Source organism: Oreochromis aureus, linkage group 5, assembly GCF_013358895.1.
Source record: "Oreochromis aureus strain Israel breed Guangdong linkage group 5, ZZ_aureus, whole genome shotgun sequence".
NCBI lineage: Eukaryota > Metazoa > Chordata > Actinopteri > Cichliformes > Cichlidae > Oreochromis > Oreochromis aureus.
In genome coordinates, this window is record NC_052946.1 from 14,696,264 (window position 1) to 14,714,505 (window position 18,242).

Below are 18,242 nucleotides of genomic sequence, written 5' to 3' on the forward strand. Positions count from 1 at the left end.
TTTTAGATCTCACCCTGGGTCAACACACCTGAATCACATGATTAGCTCATTACCAGGCCTCTGGAGAACTTCAAGACATGTTGAGGAGGTAATTTATCCATTTAAATCAGCTGTGATGGATCAAGGACACATCTAAAACCTGCAGGGACACCGGCCCTCGTGGACCGAGATTGGGGACCCCTGAGTAAAACTGTAAAACAAAAGAAAAGGTACTGAAAAACCCATCGCTCTTTGAAGAGCGATAAGGACAGAAGCCATCAAGACTATCAGGTAATATTTTAAATCTTATTGAGAAAATGACCGTCTTTTAAAAAAGTGAGTAAGAGAGGAGTTTTTATTATTTGCAACTGATATTCACTCTGCTTTCTGCAAAGATGAAAAGTAGGCTTGATGGGGAAAAAAAAGCTGAGAATAGGCAAGCGAGGAGAGAGGCTTTAGTGCCGCTGGACAGACTCCTAAAGCCTTGTGCCCTTGCACCGCTGTGGTGCAGCCAGGCAGTGGCCTCATTTGTCAGCAGGAGACCTGCTGTAGTTTTGAGACTCTCCGGGCCCAAAAGAGAAAAAGGCAGAAAAGTAGGATAGACACAGGACACTTTGTGACCAAGTTATCTGGCCTGTATGCAAATGCACATGTAATAGTGTAATCTTGCTTGAACACTTTTTTATCCATTTTCCCCAATTATGCATTTAATTTACATACAATTGTAACATTTTTTCATAGGGACACAATATCTCGATACCTGATACACTTTAAAAAGACTTTAGAAAAATAGCTACATAAATAATAAATAAATAAAAAGCATGTGTTCTGACAGGAATGATGCTATGAGCAAGTAGAAACCTGAGGTTTAAATGGTCACTTAAAGAGGAAAGAGCTCACTGCAGAGAGAAGCAAGAAAAGCAAAGGCTGACAGTGCACATGTGAGAAACAGAGACTTTTCATTGTTTAATGCTCATTTTACTACAAAAAAGCTCTTTATGTGTTAGGAGTTCTGTCTTCTCTGCAACAGGGTCGAAGCTGAAGGACCAGCACAAACACAAACAAGAGCCACAAACATTACTAGTTTTTCCAAATATTTTAATACTGCCCCCTGGTGACAATCCGCAGCGGCAACTTGCAGACAACAGCCAGCAGAGCCCTGTGTAGCAACAACGCACAACAATTTTGGTCACCTAAGGGAGTCTACTTCTAATGAAGCTGTGTTGTGAGGCTGTTCTTTGGCACAGTGAAGTTCCGACTTCAACGCTCATATTCAAAAATGACAATTGAAAAAATTACAATAACAGAGACTTTATGCTAATATTCAACAGTTATACTGGCATTCAGTGTCTCAGTTTTGCTTTACCAGAGTTAATACTTTAAATGCCATACCAATTTAATAGTTTTGGAGACTTTTCAGTTTGATTTAAAGAAGTCTGGACTGAAAAAGTGTATTGCAAGCCTTACAAAGACTGGTTTCTTCCAGGACTAATGTATTAGTGTATGGGTAGCTTCGTAGCCTTGGATGTCTTATCTCAACACCAAACATATTGGAAAAATAGCATGTATTGTGTCTCACACAGCCACAGATAATATTGTGTTGCATGGCCCCAAGTGATTTTCTCTATACTGCCCTCCCCTTCAACCATTGCTGTGACAACACATTCAATAGAGACGCTTCCAAAAGGTCCTAACATCCTGGTTTCAGTATTTGCTCAGATAAAAACTGCTTTTACATTGGCAGACCAAAATCATACATATAGACACATTTACTTTAAGCTTTTGAGAGATCTCCTGAAAGAAATCATTTTAACATTAGAGTACTCAATAAGTTACAAATACACTTTATTTATGCTAAAAAAAAAAAATAACACTTCAGTCACCAAATAACTAATTTCTCTACTGTCTACGTTTCATCACAGCCTAACAATATTTCGTGTTAAAACAGAGAACATGCAAAAGGTTCAAGGTTTAAAAATACAAACAGTACAACAATACAAAACATGATGACACGATGAAAATGAAACTATGAATAAACCATAAGGTTCTAGCTCAGGTTGAAATGTCCCTGTGGATTGCAGAAATAACAGTCTTAACAAAAGATTCACTAGACAACAGCAAATTCTATCTCCTGACATTTTCAATCTGACACTTTCATTGTAATGCAAAAGTAAAATGCCCCCATAAGAAAAGAAACATTTTACAGACATGAGTGTCTTTTATTTTAAACTGCCAGACTTTGTAGAACGTTTCGGGGCAGATCAGATGTGCACAGACAGCTAAACAGAAAAACAATAGGAAGTGCGGATCTATGTAAAGTACAAGGAAACAAAAACTGTAAATGTGCACATTTTCCTCAGATTTTTCTGCACAGTAAGCTGCATCTGCTGAGACAATTTCCCGTAGTGCTAACTAACTACACTGCCAGTGCAGACTGTAATCACAGCAGGTACAAGGATTAACTGTAATCTGATGGTGCGTGGCTTTCTTGCTAGGAAACCACAATAAAGCAAATTCATTTTGAACAGATCAAGACATTCAGAAATAGCACCTGGAAGAAAGTTCTGACGATTGTTATAAAGTGAAACATTCCAGAAAATTGTAACATGACAATTCTGGCAAAATTTGTCTGGCAAAATAAATGAATAAATATTACAGCCAAGGCATGAAGTTAGAGTAGTTACAGAAATTAGAGACATCTATATCTACATATTCTATTCATTCAGCTTTAATAAGACTAAACAAATAATAAGAGAAAAGGCACATCGAACCTATTTACTGTCACAAATTCCTCACACTCTAGAAGGTGGTGCAAAGATTGACATTTCTGAGAAAAGACATTTTCTTTATGGTTTTATGCCAACGCAGCTACTTTCCATAATACTACAATATGATGCTCTGCAATGAAAAGCACTCTGTAAGAGTATACGTCTCATTATTCAGCAGTGGCAATCTTGCCTCTCAGATCTCTGACGAAGAGCACAGATGTCAGGCAAAACTAATAACAATGTCTTGTTATATTGCGCATTCAACATATGGTGCTACAACTGAAGCCGGGAAAGGCAGAGAAGTACGCCACGCACAAAATATAAGAGCAAAACAACCAAGGGTGGCATTTCAATCATCTGGGTTTTCTTACTCAGTGCAGGTTCTTACACTTTTCTGTCCTCCAGACACAGTATCAACAGCCAGCGGCACAGCACTGCAGCATCTGTCACTTGGAACAGACTGCACTACTGCGGAAAAAAAACAAAAAAAAGGCTGTTTGTGTGTGACATACTGTAAAAAGTTAAAAAAAACAGAGCAAGTAAGCACAAAAAGGAAGGTGAATAAATAATAAAGAGTTGTAATGTAATAAATGTAATGTAATGTAATAAATTATTAACTGACCAATACAGGAGTATCAAAACCCTTCTGTTAAAAGCACTTGGGGAGATGATCCAACAGAGAACACTGCAAAGTCAAATGGAACTAAAATGTAATAAAAAAGTCTCCCAAGTAATTAGGATGTAAACACTTTTACATCTTCAAGATTTTAAGTCTTTGATGAAGAGCATAAGCTCGAACGCTTCAATTACATGGCACGGTGTGATAACATTGCTGAATGAGCATGAGAAGCATATTAGCTGAAGTAAACAACTTTGTAAAATCCTAGATACACCATTGTATTTTGTGGTGTTTGTGGTGTTTAGTCTGTTTTAATTGAACTCTGGTTAGTTTTCCCCCTTGGTGTGGTGTGGACACACAACCACAACACAACACTCGCAGATCATTTACAGTGTGAACATGATTCAACCACGATCTGACCCAACTACCAGGCAAGTTTGCCCGAAACCCCTTCCTGTAGCCATGTATGCTTAGCATTCTGGGATACGGTAGGGCACCATAGATGTCCAAAGGTCAGTACGGGCTTGCAATTACCTATGAAATGGACATGGATTCTCCATGTTCTCCAGAGGTCCTTAACACGTCACCTTCTTCCTGTATTTACTTTTGTTGCTCCTGCTTCAGCCACATGTGGCCAACAAGTGGACTCGAAATTCTCACGTGGTTTGTAATGATGTATCTTGATTTGCTCATCTTCTGATTGTTAAAGGATTACATAAAAATAATACTTTTTCCCTTTTTATCTAAATAATAGTTAATAATTAGCCAGAGTATCAAAACAGTAGTACACCTACTTAGGTCAGCTTTCAATCAGACTCATGCTCAACTGGTGTTGGCTTTAACAGTCTAACTGGTTACATTGGATAAAACCTGTTTTTGAAAGGGTTCTTTGAAATTAAAATCAAAATGGAGAATAAAGGAGAACTCTTGAAAAATTACCAGTCTCCACAGCTGAGTCTCCACAGCCATTTGAAACCACAGCATCTGATGTCAAAGTCAAGGAGAAATCTGCACGGGTAGTCCTCGCGTCCAGAGCTACAGTACCAGCACAGGCTTATACCTGCAAGGTAATTCCTGCACTTTTCCACTTCCCCTGCCAGCCAATAAGACCCTGAATCTGTAAAGGCAAGATTTTTTCCTTCAATTTTTAACCTCTTACTTTTCTTTTAAATCCTTTGCCTTCTCTCTGCGTTTCTCTCTCACTAGCCCACCGGCATCTTTCTTCAAAGTCTACCCCCAATTGTTGAAAACAATACATTTTTACTCTCCTATCTCCCTGTTCCTACTACCCTTTCTTTTATACTTTCTTCCTATTAAGTATCCTTTCTCACTTTCATTCCTCCCTTTATTCGGTTCCCCTCCGTACTTTCCGCTCGCTGAGTGGGCAATATGTGTCTGCTGGCGTTCTGGTGTCTGACATAAAGAGATTCTCCCAACAGTCTCAAGAGTAGCTCACTACATCTCCTGGAGCCTTGCCCACTGGCTTTGGCAGGTGTTCAGCATCCTGGGAGAATTACCCTGTGTGTAACTCGCTGTGTGGTGCCCTGTGGCTTCAATTCAGCATACTGTGTGTGTGTGTCTCTGTCTAAATGTAGCTATGTAGAATTGAAACACATGTTGAAATTGAGAAACGCATTATTTCTTTGCCACAAATTGACCACGTTCAGCTACATGTTCCTGCTGCATGTTCCTGCTGCATGTTTCAATGCACACGTTTTCCTAACACAAAAAAATCCCATCTGAGGTAAAGGCAGAGAATAACAAGCAGAGCGGCTTCTAAATCAATCATTCTGCAGCATTTAACATCCGTAAGCGTGGTCTTTATTTAAGACACACACATTAATTGCCCAGAGAATCACAACAATTCAAAAAAGATAAAAGGATAAAGTAAGAAATCCTTTACTAGATAGAAGAGAGGAAAATGATAAATGGAAGTAAAAAAAAACAAACAAAAATCAGTAATTTCTCACATTATCTGCTGGCAGAATAACAGAAAAATATCATCCTTTCATCCATCCATTTTCTGCTACTTATCCAGGTTCAGGTTGCAAGGGTAGCCGTCTCATATATGCATATATCTCCAGACCTCACTCTGCCCTGGCCACCTCTTCCCAAACCAACCAACAGATGTAATGTGTTGTCTAGCTGGCCCCAGGTCTGTCCCAGGACTTCCTCCTATGCCTGGAACACCTCATTTAGGAGACATCCAGGAGGCATCCTGGTCAGATCCTCAAACTACCTCACCTGGCTCTTTTCAGAGCGGGGGAGTAGCAGCTGTCCGCAAAGCCCCTCCCAAACGATGAAGGTCCTCACATAACCTCTAAGGCTGAGCCCAGGCACTCTTTCGAGAAAGATAATTTCTGAATTAAGTAGTATCCTTCAGTTACCACTCAAACCTCATGAAAAAGGTGAGAGTAATTCTAACTTCTAAACACTAATCTTACACTATACTTAAGAGATGTTTCAAGGTAGCTTTTCTCAAGGGTTTGTTAAGCAAACAGAATAAGAATTACAACTATTGGTCATAGATTCAGTAGTTATCATTAATATAAACTCAATATGCAGTACTGATTTTAAATACATACACCACACTTTGGTTTTAAATGTGCTACAATATGCATATATAATAGTGAACATATTAATAAATTTAATTTACTTGTACACAATGTTTACATATGTGGCCCATGCAGGTATAGTGCTTTTGTGTTCCCTAACTGAGGAAATAGAATTACTTGTGTTTAATCCAGGTGAATTTCAATCATAGCTAAAATGTGTTTCACACAAAAGGTGTATATAAATATCTATAAATTCTTGCGCAGGGCGTGCCATGCTTCTCATCCTATGACAGCTGGGATAGACTCCAGCCCTCACGTCACATTAAACTGGATAAGCAGAATGGTTAGATGGATGGATCTTATCTTCCACTCTGTTAAAAGTTACTGCATTACGTTTTTTATACACGCTCAACATTTCTTTATCCATTTCAATTTAAGAGTCCTCTAGATTTTCACTGGACAAACTGTCAATTTCTTAATGAGGATTATTGAAGACATACGGTATACAAGATTATCCATGAATGTGGCATTAATCCTTGACAGCTGCTTATTACACCACACCAGAGACTATGTGAAGGAGAGACAAAGACGGAGAGGGAGAGCATAAGTGAAGCTGACCGTCGTACCTTTTTCTAAAGAGGAAGACAGAATGACAGATGTTATACTGATGGTTTTATGATCTGTTCATTCTAATATCTGACCATGTAGTCTGTTATAGTTTACTGATATATGTAAACTATCTCTGTGCCCTGCTTACACAGGAGCCACAACTCAACAATGCATGTCCACACATTGTCAGTGTACTTAAACACATTACACCTGTACAGCTGTGGTGGTGTATCATAGCAACAATGTTTCAAACAAGAGAGAGTGCAATCTATTTGCATATGATCCTCTATGCTGCTGCATTAAATCTACATTAACGACTGAGTTATAATTATGCTTCCCCCAATTTCACATCTAACTAATGGATAGTGTTTCTACAGTTTTCTAACAAAGAGCTTTTTTACTTGACTTTGACATACTGACACTTTATGTGCAGTCAGTCTTTTTCCACATCACCATTTCTTAAGCCCATAAGTTACAGAGAATAAAGACATTTTTCTATATTTTTGCGAGTGAAATTTCATTTTTTTTAATGCAGGGACTGGAAACACAGAATCCAGCTTTTACAGATTTGACTTTACACACCAATCTCAAGAAAAAAAAAGAAATCAAAGGACAAAAAAACCATCTGGGTGAAAATTAGATTTCACACTATAGTTCAACCGACTCAGCAACTCAATTGTGCGCATTCTGCTTTATGATCAAAATTTATGATGAACCTTAATTGTTGCGACTGAAGGCCTGATGAGCAAATGTATGAGGGGAAAATTCCACATCAGGAAAGACACGAGTCACATGGATCATGAACTCTGCGGACAGAGGGAACTGACCACGGTAAATGAGAATATTTCACCTGTATTACTGGTAAATTTCCTTTATTCTCACTTAAATGATTGCTGTCAAAAGTATAAGCAATATACAGTGTTTGCTATTCGATAAACCCGGGTCCTTTGTCAGGGTTTGATTGTCCATCTGACAGTTGTCAAATTGCCTTGCAGTTAGCTATGCAGGAGCCCTTCTCAGCCCCGCCTGTGAAACATGAGTTGTTGACAAACAACTGTCTGCCGGTGCGCGCTGTGCCAGTGTCAGGCCGTAACAAGCCTGCTCAGCAGACATCCAACTGTTTCCTGACTTTAATCACACAAGCATCACCAGAAATCAATCGAATAACCTTGGTAGAATGCTAAATCAACACAAAAGCTGACTCCATTCATGGACTTTCATGGCCCTGAACTGGCTGACAGTACAATGAGAACGTGTACTTCTGAAGTGGATATTGACTCCCAGGGAAATCTTAAGCACACTGGGTTGTCTCATTTATAATGCTATATAGCTGGCAAGGAATGAGCTTGTCTGGCCTGGCCTTGTCTTAGTATGGATTTTCATAAAGGCAGTACTGTCAGAACCATCTTTTAAGCAGAGGCAGGGGGACGCTTGTCTGAAGATGCAAAGTACAGTACATGCATTTTTAAAGTGGCCCTCCTTGCCATTTTTTACTTTATTGCTTAGAGAGCAATGATAGAAGTGAGACCATGAGAACACTGGAGCAGCTGCTCTCTAGCCACCAAAGACTCATTAAAAATGAAAAGGGGAGAAAATAATGAAAGAAAACAATCCAGTGGAGGACATAAATATATAAACAAAAGCAAATACTTTGTTCATGCCCTATAGAGACCATACTTTTCCAGTAATGGTAAATGTTTTTCATCTTCAGGTCCAAGGCAAAACAAGAGGGATACATCCAGTATGAGTGGCAGTGTAAGGTCAATGCATCGATCCTCTCTTTCTCTCCCTCCCTGTTGTGGAGGAGCTTGAGCCGTTTGAGGATGACTAAATTACAGGCGCCTCATTAGCATGGATGAGAAGCAAGTGTGACACCCGTATCTTTCCTTGTCCATGCTTGTGTACTTATGTGAGCAAGAGAGAGAGAGAGAGAGGCTTGCAGTGTAAGCTTGTCAGCACCCCTGAAAGCTTCTGTTTTTTCTTTGTGAAACCATTAAAGGATAGGGTGTATGTTATTCTATATTCCTCTCACCGCCAGTTACTTGAAGAGACGAAAACCAGCAATCAGTTGTTTTTTCCTTTTCTTTCCTCAATATGCAGTTGTTCCACCTAAGAAACGTTTAAATATTTGCCTAAAACAGCTTGCAATTGCAGTTTTTACTTCAATCAGGACCAATATCACCAAAGGAAGATTGATGGCACCACCTGCAGCAATTTGTAATATTTATATATTTACTTGGATCTGCTTTGAGAGTTAGTCTGCCTTCGACATGCATATGTGAATTGCATAATCCAGGGAGACATCAATCCAGTGTTCTGTGGACATTACATGGAAACCGAGGGCGAGATCAAGAGGAAAACACCGGCACAGAACAGAGTAGGCGTTGGCAGGTATGGCTTGAATGGTCAGATACACCATGAAAGAAGCAGATAGGATGGAAATGGGTTGCTAATTGGCTTGCAGATGGGCAACAGAGTGAACCATATAAGCTAATTGTCTGTTTGGAAAAATAATAGTTGATAATTAATAGATATCTGACACTGATCAGCTTAGTTGGGCCTGTCCTTACTAGCTGCATCCTTGATTATTTTTTTTTCCCCAACACTAGTAAACACTGTATTTATTCTATCTTTACAGTAACCAGCTACTTTATTAGGTACACCCAGATACAACAACCAATGGCAGGTTTTTACCGATGGCAGGAACCCAATCTATTTAGGGATGTAGACTTAGTCAAGATGAAGTTTAAACCCAACATCAGAGTTGGGGATAGAGGTGATTTATCATATCATATCAAATTTATTTGTATAGCATATTTAAAGACCAAAGTACACCAAAGCGCTTTCCAGTAAAACCATGATACACATAAAATCCCAATATAAAATATAAATTACAGATATAAAATAATTACATAATATAAATGCAGAGCCAGATGAAAATCACACTAATTAGCCTCAAATGCCAGGTTAAACAAATACGTTTTTAGACGTGATTTAAAAGATTGAATAGAATCTGATGCGCGAATGTCAAGAGGAAGATTATTCCATAATTTGGGTGCGGCAATGGTAAAGGCACGGTCTCCTCTGGTCTTCAGCCGAGACCTAGGTTGCACTAAGAGCAGTTGACCTGTTGATCTTAGTGCTCTCTTAGGGCTATGCAGACAGAGGAGATCGGCTAAGTAATCAGGTGCCATATTATTTAGGATTTTATAAGTAAACAATAAGATTTTAAGTGACTGTGTCGTTGTCTGTACCAGGCATGGCAAGGTATTTTAAAACCTGCAAATCTACTGGGATTGTCCCATACACTGACCACACAAAAAGGAGAAAATATCCAGTGAGCTGAAGTTCTTGGGTGAAAATGCCTTGTAGATGCCTGAGATTAAAGAATGGCTAGCTGCTTCGAAGTAATTAGAAGCCAATAACTGAAATAACCGCTTGTTACAACCAAGGTATTCACCAGAGCATTTCTGAACACGGAACATGAATTTTGAAGCAGATGGGCCAAAAGTTGGACAATAGAGGACTAAAAAAATGCTGCCTGCTGCAATGAATCTGCATTTCTGCGGCAACATTGAGATGTTGGGGTCACAAAGTGACACAAACAATATGAAAGCATAGATCCATCCTGCCATGTATCAACAATTCAGGCTCCTGAAAAAACGGTGTCACTGTGTATCATGTCAGTCTTGTCCTTTTTCAGCTGCTCCCGTTAGGGGTCACCACAGCACATCATCTGTTTTCCATTTCTCCCAACCCGCCAACCACCTGCATGTCATTTTGACAGCACACCGATTAAGTCTCCTCTTTGGCCTTTCTCTTTTGATCTTGACTTGCTTCTTCTTCAGCTTCTTTCTCCCAATCAATTTAGTCTCTTTATTTCTCCCATATCCAAACCAAGTCAATCTCACCTTTCCTACTCTGTGCCTAAACTGGGACTTGACATACGAATTCCTAATTGTATCACTCTAAATGCAAATCTTAGAATAATATCTGTGTAAAATATGTATTTCAGGAAGTAGGTACAAAAATAAGATTATGATGCAATCTACAGAGGCCTTACTGGTGTGGCTGAAAGCTCTCCCTTCTTTAAATGTGTCTGTGAATTTAGAGAGATAAAGTATAATGATGCACAGCAGGCTATATGTGACTGTTGAGAAAACTCGGCCAAGGACCACAGTGCTTATGTGGCTCGTCTGAGCCCGTCTCCAGGGCTGCTTTCATGTGTCAGTCCAGTCCTACAGAGAGATATGAGAAATGATGCCTGGTAGCTGGAGGAATTGTAGAAATCCTTTTTCTAAGTTAAGTGCAAACATTTTTCACCTGAAAAGGTGCTGCCTTACGGGGACAGCTAGTAAAATCGGGTTCATTAACTCAATGGTGCCATTTGAGTCACATCTATAGGGCACTGTAGAGAAGAAATGAATCATTAAGAAGAAGAAAAAACTGTAAATACCAAGACACAAAAACCCAGCTAAACAACATAACTTCGACCAAGGTGAATGTAAATAGCCCATGAGCAGAAACCCCCCTGAGAGAAGGGATTTCACTAATTTGATGAATGGGTTTAATAATCAGGGAAGCCCCAAGGGAATAGTGGGTGAAACAACAAGAAGCTGCAGCAATAAAGAGACCTGCTGCAGATACAGATATTTATCTTGATCTCAGAAAGCTTTAATCCTGCATACAAAAAACGCCTACTGAGAGTTCTGTTAGATCGATGAATACAAGACAACCTTTAGAGATTATCGCACTTTCAAAACATCTTTTAAGTAGTCAATAGCTACTTTTGTTAAACCTGTATACATATATAAAATAAATATTAGGATCACCTAGGATATTACGTCAAGAGATTTCTGTACAACAGTTACAGTGCAAGTGACAGCAAATAACCAAGTGTGGGAAATAATTATACTGATAAACAAAAAAATTGCCAGAAAGTCAATAAAGCTGTATTTGGTCCAGAATCAGCTCTGGGGCAAACAGAAAGGTATGTCCTTTGGGAAATTATCATTTACTGCGAGACCTTCAGCCTGAATTCAAGGTGGAAGTTAAAAATAATGAAATAAGAATGGAGCCGGGATTCAAGCAAGCAGCTGTCCACCTTTTGCCACTGATACACCGGGCTTACGGACTGAATTTTTCATAGCCCTTGGGACGCGAGACACGGAGGCTATTTCTGCGTTTCCTCCCAGTATGTGGCTACATGAAGTATCACGTATTGTTGACAACACATACCAGGGCTCGGAGGCATTTTCGAGATTGCTCAGCGTACTCCATCTGGAGTCCACAGTAATGAAAGACAACATTACGTTCTTTTCTTCTATGTCGCCCTTGAGAGCCTTTAAGTAATGGTGTCTGTGTTTTCCTTGAGTTGAGTGCAGGAGCCCTTGCTTGGCATGTCCTGTCTACACAGTTTCAATGAACTAAACAGGACATTGAATTAAGCTGCTACATTTTCACGTTAGTTTTTCCTGCATTCAAAGTACACATATAATAATCTGTTTAATAACTGAATCATAACACACAGAGCTTGTTAAAGTAGAATATTCACAATTGTACTATATTTTCTGAACCCTCTTTATCAAAAAAACCCAAACTTGAATGTCCACATTGGTACACTGGGATTGTCACAATACTAATATTTAAAGCAACCCAGGAAAATATACTTGATAAAACAGGGGCAAAAAAATTCCCCCAAAATTAAAAGACCCCCCCCTTTTTTTTAATAAGGATTATAACAATGCAAAGAATAACTAAAGTGATAAAACTAGTTTAAGTTGACTGAAAATTGCAAGTTGTAAATGTATTATTAATAATAAAAATAGTAAATAATTATCATCATCATCTTACTATAATGATGCATGCCTGTTCCCAAACTGCTCCTACACACAAATGATTTTTATAGCACTCAAATCCTTGCAAATGATATATTATGTGTAGTAGCTCAAAATGAATGCCAACATTACGTGTACGTGGCTGGATGCAAATGCATTTTGCAGGTGCTTATTGGGGTAACTTTTCTCATGCACAACTGTAAATAAGTGTTCATCAAATAATCATGCTAATAATGTGATTCGGTTGTCTTAATATATAGCTTGCAAAGAAGAAGAAATACATGTATTTTTTGTTCGGTGTTTATGAACAGCTGTTTTATCTGACTAGATACAGTGATATAACGAACATAAAAAAGAATAACATGACAAATTAACATTCATGTCTGTGTTGTAAAGCATGAGCAAAGCAAAGAATAACTGCCCCCAGGGCCGATTTTTGGTAGTAATAATAATAATAAAAAACTTTATTTATATAGCACCTTTAAAAAATAACATTAGGAAGTACTTCACGAGACAAGACGGGAAATAAACAGCATATAAAACATTTAAGAGGAGATAAAGATGAAACATTAGGTATAAGAATACAGGCAGCACAGGGAGATTAAAAGCGATGAATGAAGACAATTAAAATTAAAAAACAAGTAAATTAAAAGCAAATATAAAATAAATTAAAAATCCCTAGCAGAAGGTGAAAAAGCAATTACAAAGGACAACATAGAAATAACTCAAGATGGAGGATCAGAGAAAGCCAGTGAGCCATTCAGATCTTCTCAGGGAGATTGTGGGGTAACTAGCCTTCGCTGAGGACCTCAGGTTAGACCAGGGGTGCACAATTTCAGGAGATCAGAAATATACACTGGTGCCAGTCAACAATAAAATTATAAAACCAATTCAAGACATAATAGTTAGCCAATGAAGAGAAGTATTTAAATATAAAATAGAAGTATTTTGTTCAAATATTTTAAGATGACCTAAAATAGTACCAAAAAATGTTTCCACAGGCGTGGCCACTGTGGATGCATGTTTCATTTGGCAAAGCACTGGATGCACTTCCTGATGCAACACTCCCAATAATCAAGGCTTGGGACCAGCTCTGGGAATGCACTAGCTGGTGACCCCCTGTGGCTGGATTTGTGGCTGTCGAGTAATTGCTAATAGTGAAGCAGCTCATGTTAATATACACACCAGTTAAGATAATATTTATGATAACTGTTCACTGCTTAATGTTGTTGACAACGGAGCTTTTCTGAACTCTCGTAATTCCTCCTCAAGTGTTGTTCAGTGTTATGAACATCACCTACTTCACAGACAATTTTTCATATGCCAAAGGCATCACGTAAAACAATCAGTCTCTTGTCATTGTAATGAACCTTTTCACTGTTGTTAGCATTTAATTGGGCAAATCACAGTCTGTTATTGGAGGAAAATTATCAGCAGATGAATCTATAATTAAAACAATCACAACTGCTTTTTTTTCCAAAAGAAATTCTTTGTTCTATTTTAATTTTTTTTTAATAGTCTTAATTTATTAAATAAAATATGATGTTTTAATGTAGCTACAAGTACTGAAAGTCGATTGTTCAAAGCTTATTTTTTGTTTCACTTGAATTTCCGTAAAATCAGGTAGGTTTCACAGAAATATCAAGACAACTGATTGATTTTTTTTTTTCTTACAGATCAGAGATTTCTGTATCACCAGTCATCACTTCAAGTCACGTTGTGTTACACACACTCTTGCCTCTGTCTCAACCATTGTTTCACTGCCCTTCTGTTTCCTACCAAGCCTCCACCAGCACCCTCTGCTGTGACAGCATGACTGTGCAATCTGTTGCCCCCCACCTCCTGCACTGTCAGAGCTCCATCAAATTAAAAACCAATGCAAACTGACTGAGCTGGCTGTCCTCATTAAGAGGACACCAAGCAGAGGACTGGGTGAGGATCCCAGCCACTTTGGAAGCCTAATGAATTGATACACGCCCCCACACTGTGAAGGTAGTGCACTCACAGAGGAGGATGAGCATTGCCAAAGAACACTAACACTGCAACATCTTATGCTAAAATTGAAAGGCTTCCAACATGTTTCGCATCATCATTATCATCACTTTGTGTTATAAGTTACCTCCGAGACCTCCCCCATGCATAACATCACTTATTACAGCTTCTGTTGCTTTCCTTACTGCTGAGACTTGACCTTCAAGTACTTGTGGCAGGTAAGAGTCTTATTCTGATGCATGTGGCAAACAATGGGGTGAAGCTACTGATCCATCGAACATGTTTGTCTTCAGATAGAACATATAATTTTGCATTGTAGGTGATTCAATCTACACTTCAGCTCAAGTGGAAACTGGGGTGCAAGGGCCAGGTGCACTTATCTGAAACAAATGAGTCAGGGCTAAATCTAACAAGCACTCTCCAGAACTGTGCATCCAGCCTCTCTGCTCTGCATGAAGGCTCGGCTTCCCTCTGCTTGAGCCATTTATCAAAGAGTCTGATTTTTTTTTTTAAATCTTCAGAGGATTATCTAACCACAAAGGATAGTACAACTCTGTTTTCTGGTGGTGAAGCTGATGTTGTAAAAATATGACAGTAGAAAGCTTCTAGGTTGTTTTCTCAATATAGTTTTTCATTCTTGTTAAACACACGGAGGCGTTCCTTCTTTTTTTTGCCTGGGAAACAGTATTAATAGCAACACTACAGTCAATTTTAATTTGCTTCCTTTGGGAAAAATGCTGCTGATTTTCTAACCTGTCCAGTATAGTCCATCCATGTGACGCCACTGCAGAATTTATAGTTTGTCAAGTCAAAGCTAAAATGCTAAACACAGCAAGCTGAAGGGAAACCACGCAATTTAATTATGTAACAGTAAGGTTAGGAGCTGCAGGAGAAAGGTGAGATTGCTATTAGCTATAAATAATAATTCTGTTCAAAGTTTCACAACGTATGAACCACAGAAAAAGAAATCACAGAGTTCTTTTTCACATTGAAAGAAGTTATTAAAGCTGGTAAAATAATAATAACAAATAATGAAACAGTGGTTTCAGTGACTATGACTTGAAAATATGCATTTCAAAGACTTTGCATTTTTTTAAAGTGCAGGTAAACATTAGATGTTTCAGTCTGAAGTAGGTTTTATCGTTGCCCAACAGATCCTGCTGTTGAAGGTGCAAGGGTAGACACTTATCTAAAGGGAAGGGAATTTTAATGTAGGCTTTTACATACTATTTTTATGTCAGTACAGGTTCATTAGCGTTGAATGGCATTAAGTGGACATTGTAATACAAAGAATTTATGTCTCAGTCACCAATAAATCTCCCTAATAATAGCAATCCCAGTGAAACTACAATAAGTCAGGTGTTATGCTGTGAAATATCAACCTAGAAGAACAACTGGACTATTGCAAACCTGTGCACATCCTTTTGCATTTGTGTTTTACTTTATAGTGTTACATTTTATTTTGTTGTACATCAGACTAAATCTTCAGTCCACCCTGGGTTTAATTTTTCAGTATGTTGAACTATTCTGGTAAGCCTTGTCAATTTGAACAGCTCACACAGTGTGCTGTTGGATTTGTAATACATATCTACCTTTTCATAACTCTACAATTCTTGTTTAGCAATATTAATTAGCATTATTTTATACTTTTTGATGAAATACAACTCAAAATAAAGTTTTCAGAGACACAGATTTTCTAAACTGTCTTAAAATGAAACATTAATACACCACTGTAGAGGTCCCAGTAATGGGCAGGCTACCATCTCACTGCAAAACTGATTTTTGAAGGGTGCCCTACACTGCACATCATCCCACCTAATCTCTCCTCACGTTTTCTGTCCCTCTGTCTCTACCATCGCCTATTGACTTGGGAAAAAAGAAATTGCCTAAAATAATTAGGGATACTGTATGAAACTACTAAAAACAAGACGTTTGGGTAGGGTGCCTTGGGGAAAGACCTGAGTCAGTTATGTGTAAAGTAAAATTTAACAAAAAAAATGTACTTGTCAGACCAAACAGCAATGCATGGTTAAGAAATGAAAGATGACCTATTTTATTACAGTTTATACTAGTCTTACATTTTCTCTGATATTAAAAAAAAGAACATTAAAAAATGTTTATTTTCTGCTGACATTTAGGAATATGCAAACACTTACCAAAGTTGCAACATCTGTTTTGTGAGTGAGTGTGTGTTAAAATAATTATACACACAAACATTTTGAAGACACTTTAGTAAGAAGACATTATGATGAAACACCTGCCTGTACACAGGCTGCTTGTTGTTAACCCAAGTGTGTGTGTGTGTGTGTGTGTGTGTGTGTTTGCGCTCTTAATGAGTAATGAAAAACAAGTTTCATATACAGGGATATTAAAATGCTCAAACATGGTCGAGCACGTTGGTGTAAACACAATAAAACATGATGAAAGTGCACAACTCATTGTTTAATTTAGCCCCACACACCCCATCCGTAATGTATTTGAACTAATCACAGACATCAAACGTTGTTGTTCACTAAACCCCACCCAAACACTTAAGAGTCAATGCAATGAGATCTTCACTCTTCCTCTCCAACAAACACAAGCATTAACACAACTTACCGTTCCCAGAGATGTGATTATCCACCTCTCCGTGTCCGTCGTTAAGAGCTGCGTTAAGTTGAATGTAAAGTCCCGCGTACTGTAAAAGCCCCATTATCACTCCGAAAGCTCCCATTGCTTCTGCCGGTATTTAAAACAGTTGTATGAAATTTTCACGTTAGATGGAGAGCATCGGTAACGGTATATCCCCACCGGCGCAGAGCAGCCCTTGCAGACATACAGCTGGAGCCGGAGGACAGAGACTCGGAGACCCGCTCGGCTGTGAGAGGGAGGAGATGATGCGGCCAGCGCGGGCGGAGGGAGAAGCAGCGTGTAAACAGGTGCGGCGGCTCACACCGGGACAGTCAATTAGGCGGAGGGATCTGACAGAGCCCTTATTGTCGTTTTAAGTTTATCCCGCGCCTCCTTTTTGGACACCCTCCTCACTCATTTCGTCCACACAGGTTAGATAATTGCCCTCAGTAACAACATTAATGAATATTTAACGTGGCGGTTGAGAAGGTGGGATTTAATTGTTTCATGCTATGTGTTTTATGTATGCTGAGGGTGTTTGGTGTGTTTTTAAACTGGGTATCCTTGCTAACCTATTGAAGTTAAAGGAGGAAAAGTAGTTCCACTTTGAGAAGCGTCCAAGTTAGGAGGGCGCTAACATTAATGGTGCTTTAAAAAAATGCTATAAGTGTTTCCTTTATGCACTAAGAGTAATGTTTGCTCACTGTTTACACTGATCAAACACTCCGCATACAGGCTTGTATACAGTTTTTGTTACTAACTGGGTGACGCCAGCTAGCATGCTATTAACTGTCTCAGAAAACTGCAAAGAAACTCCTTTTTTAGGTGTGGCATTATAAACTAGGACTAAAAATAAACTGCCAAATTACTGTAATATTTTTGTGTTCATATGGTCTGCATTAGTGGTCATGTCAGTGTTTCTGACTGTGCTTTTAGATTGACCTACACATGATACAGAGGTGGCATGTGAGCCTGTGTTGAGCTGTCCAGGGCTCACAGAACAAACGCAGTCTGGGCTTAGTGAAGAGACAAGTGGCCTTTAGCCAGTCTTCTTTCCTTCCCAGTTTGACAGCCAGATGAGTCACATTAGAGCTGAAGGACAACCCTTTGATATTGGAGACATAGAGACAAGAACATTCTGTTCTGTTTTCAATAATATAGGCTACCATATTTTTGTAACAATAACAGAATGAGCAAGAAATGCACCCCTTCATGCCGAAGACACAAACGCTTTTAATATTTCACAGGGCTTTTCACATTAAGAGGACATCTT

The 18,242-nt window shown here is 38.7% G+C and overlaps 1 protein-coding gene across 1 annotated transcript in view; it reads right to left on the reverse strand.

Annotated features, from left to right (window-relative positions):
- The window catches only part of vstm2l (V-set and transmembrane domain containing 2 like), a 22,678-nt gene extending 5,439 nt beyond the window's left edge, over nucleotides 1–17,239 (reverse strand). The window contains exon 1 of the mRNA XM_031747640.2: nucleotides 16,958–17,239. Coding sequence (XP_031603500.1) covers nucleotides 16,958–17,072 — 115 coding nt within the window. The 5' untranslated portion in view covers nucleotides 17,073–17,239. The remainder of the gene's footprint in view (nucleotides 1–16,957) is intronic.
- Between the last annotated feature and the right edge of the window lie 1,003 nt (nucleotides 17,240–18,242).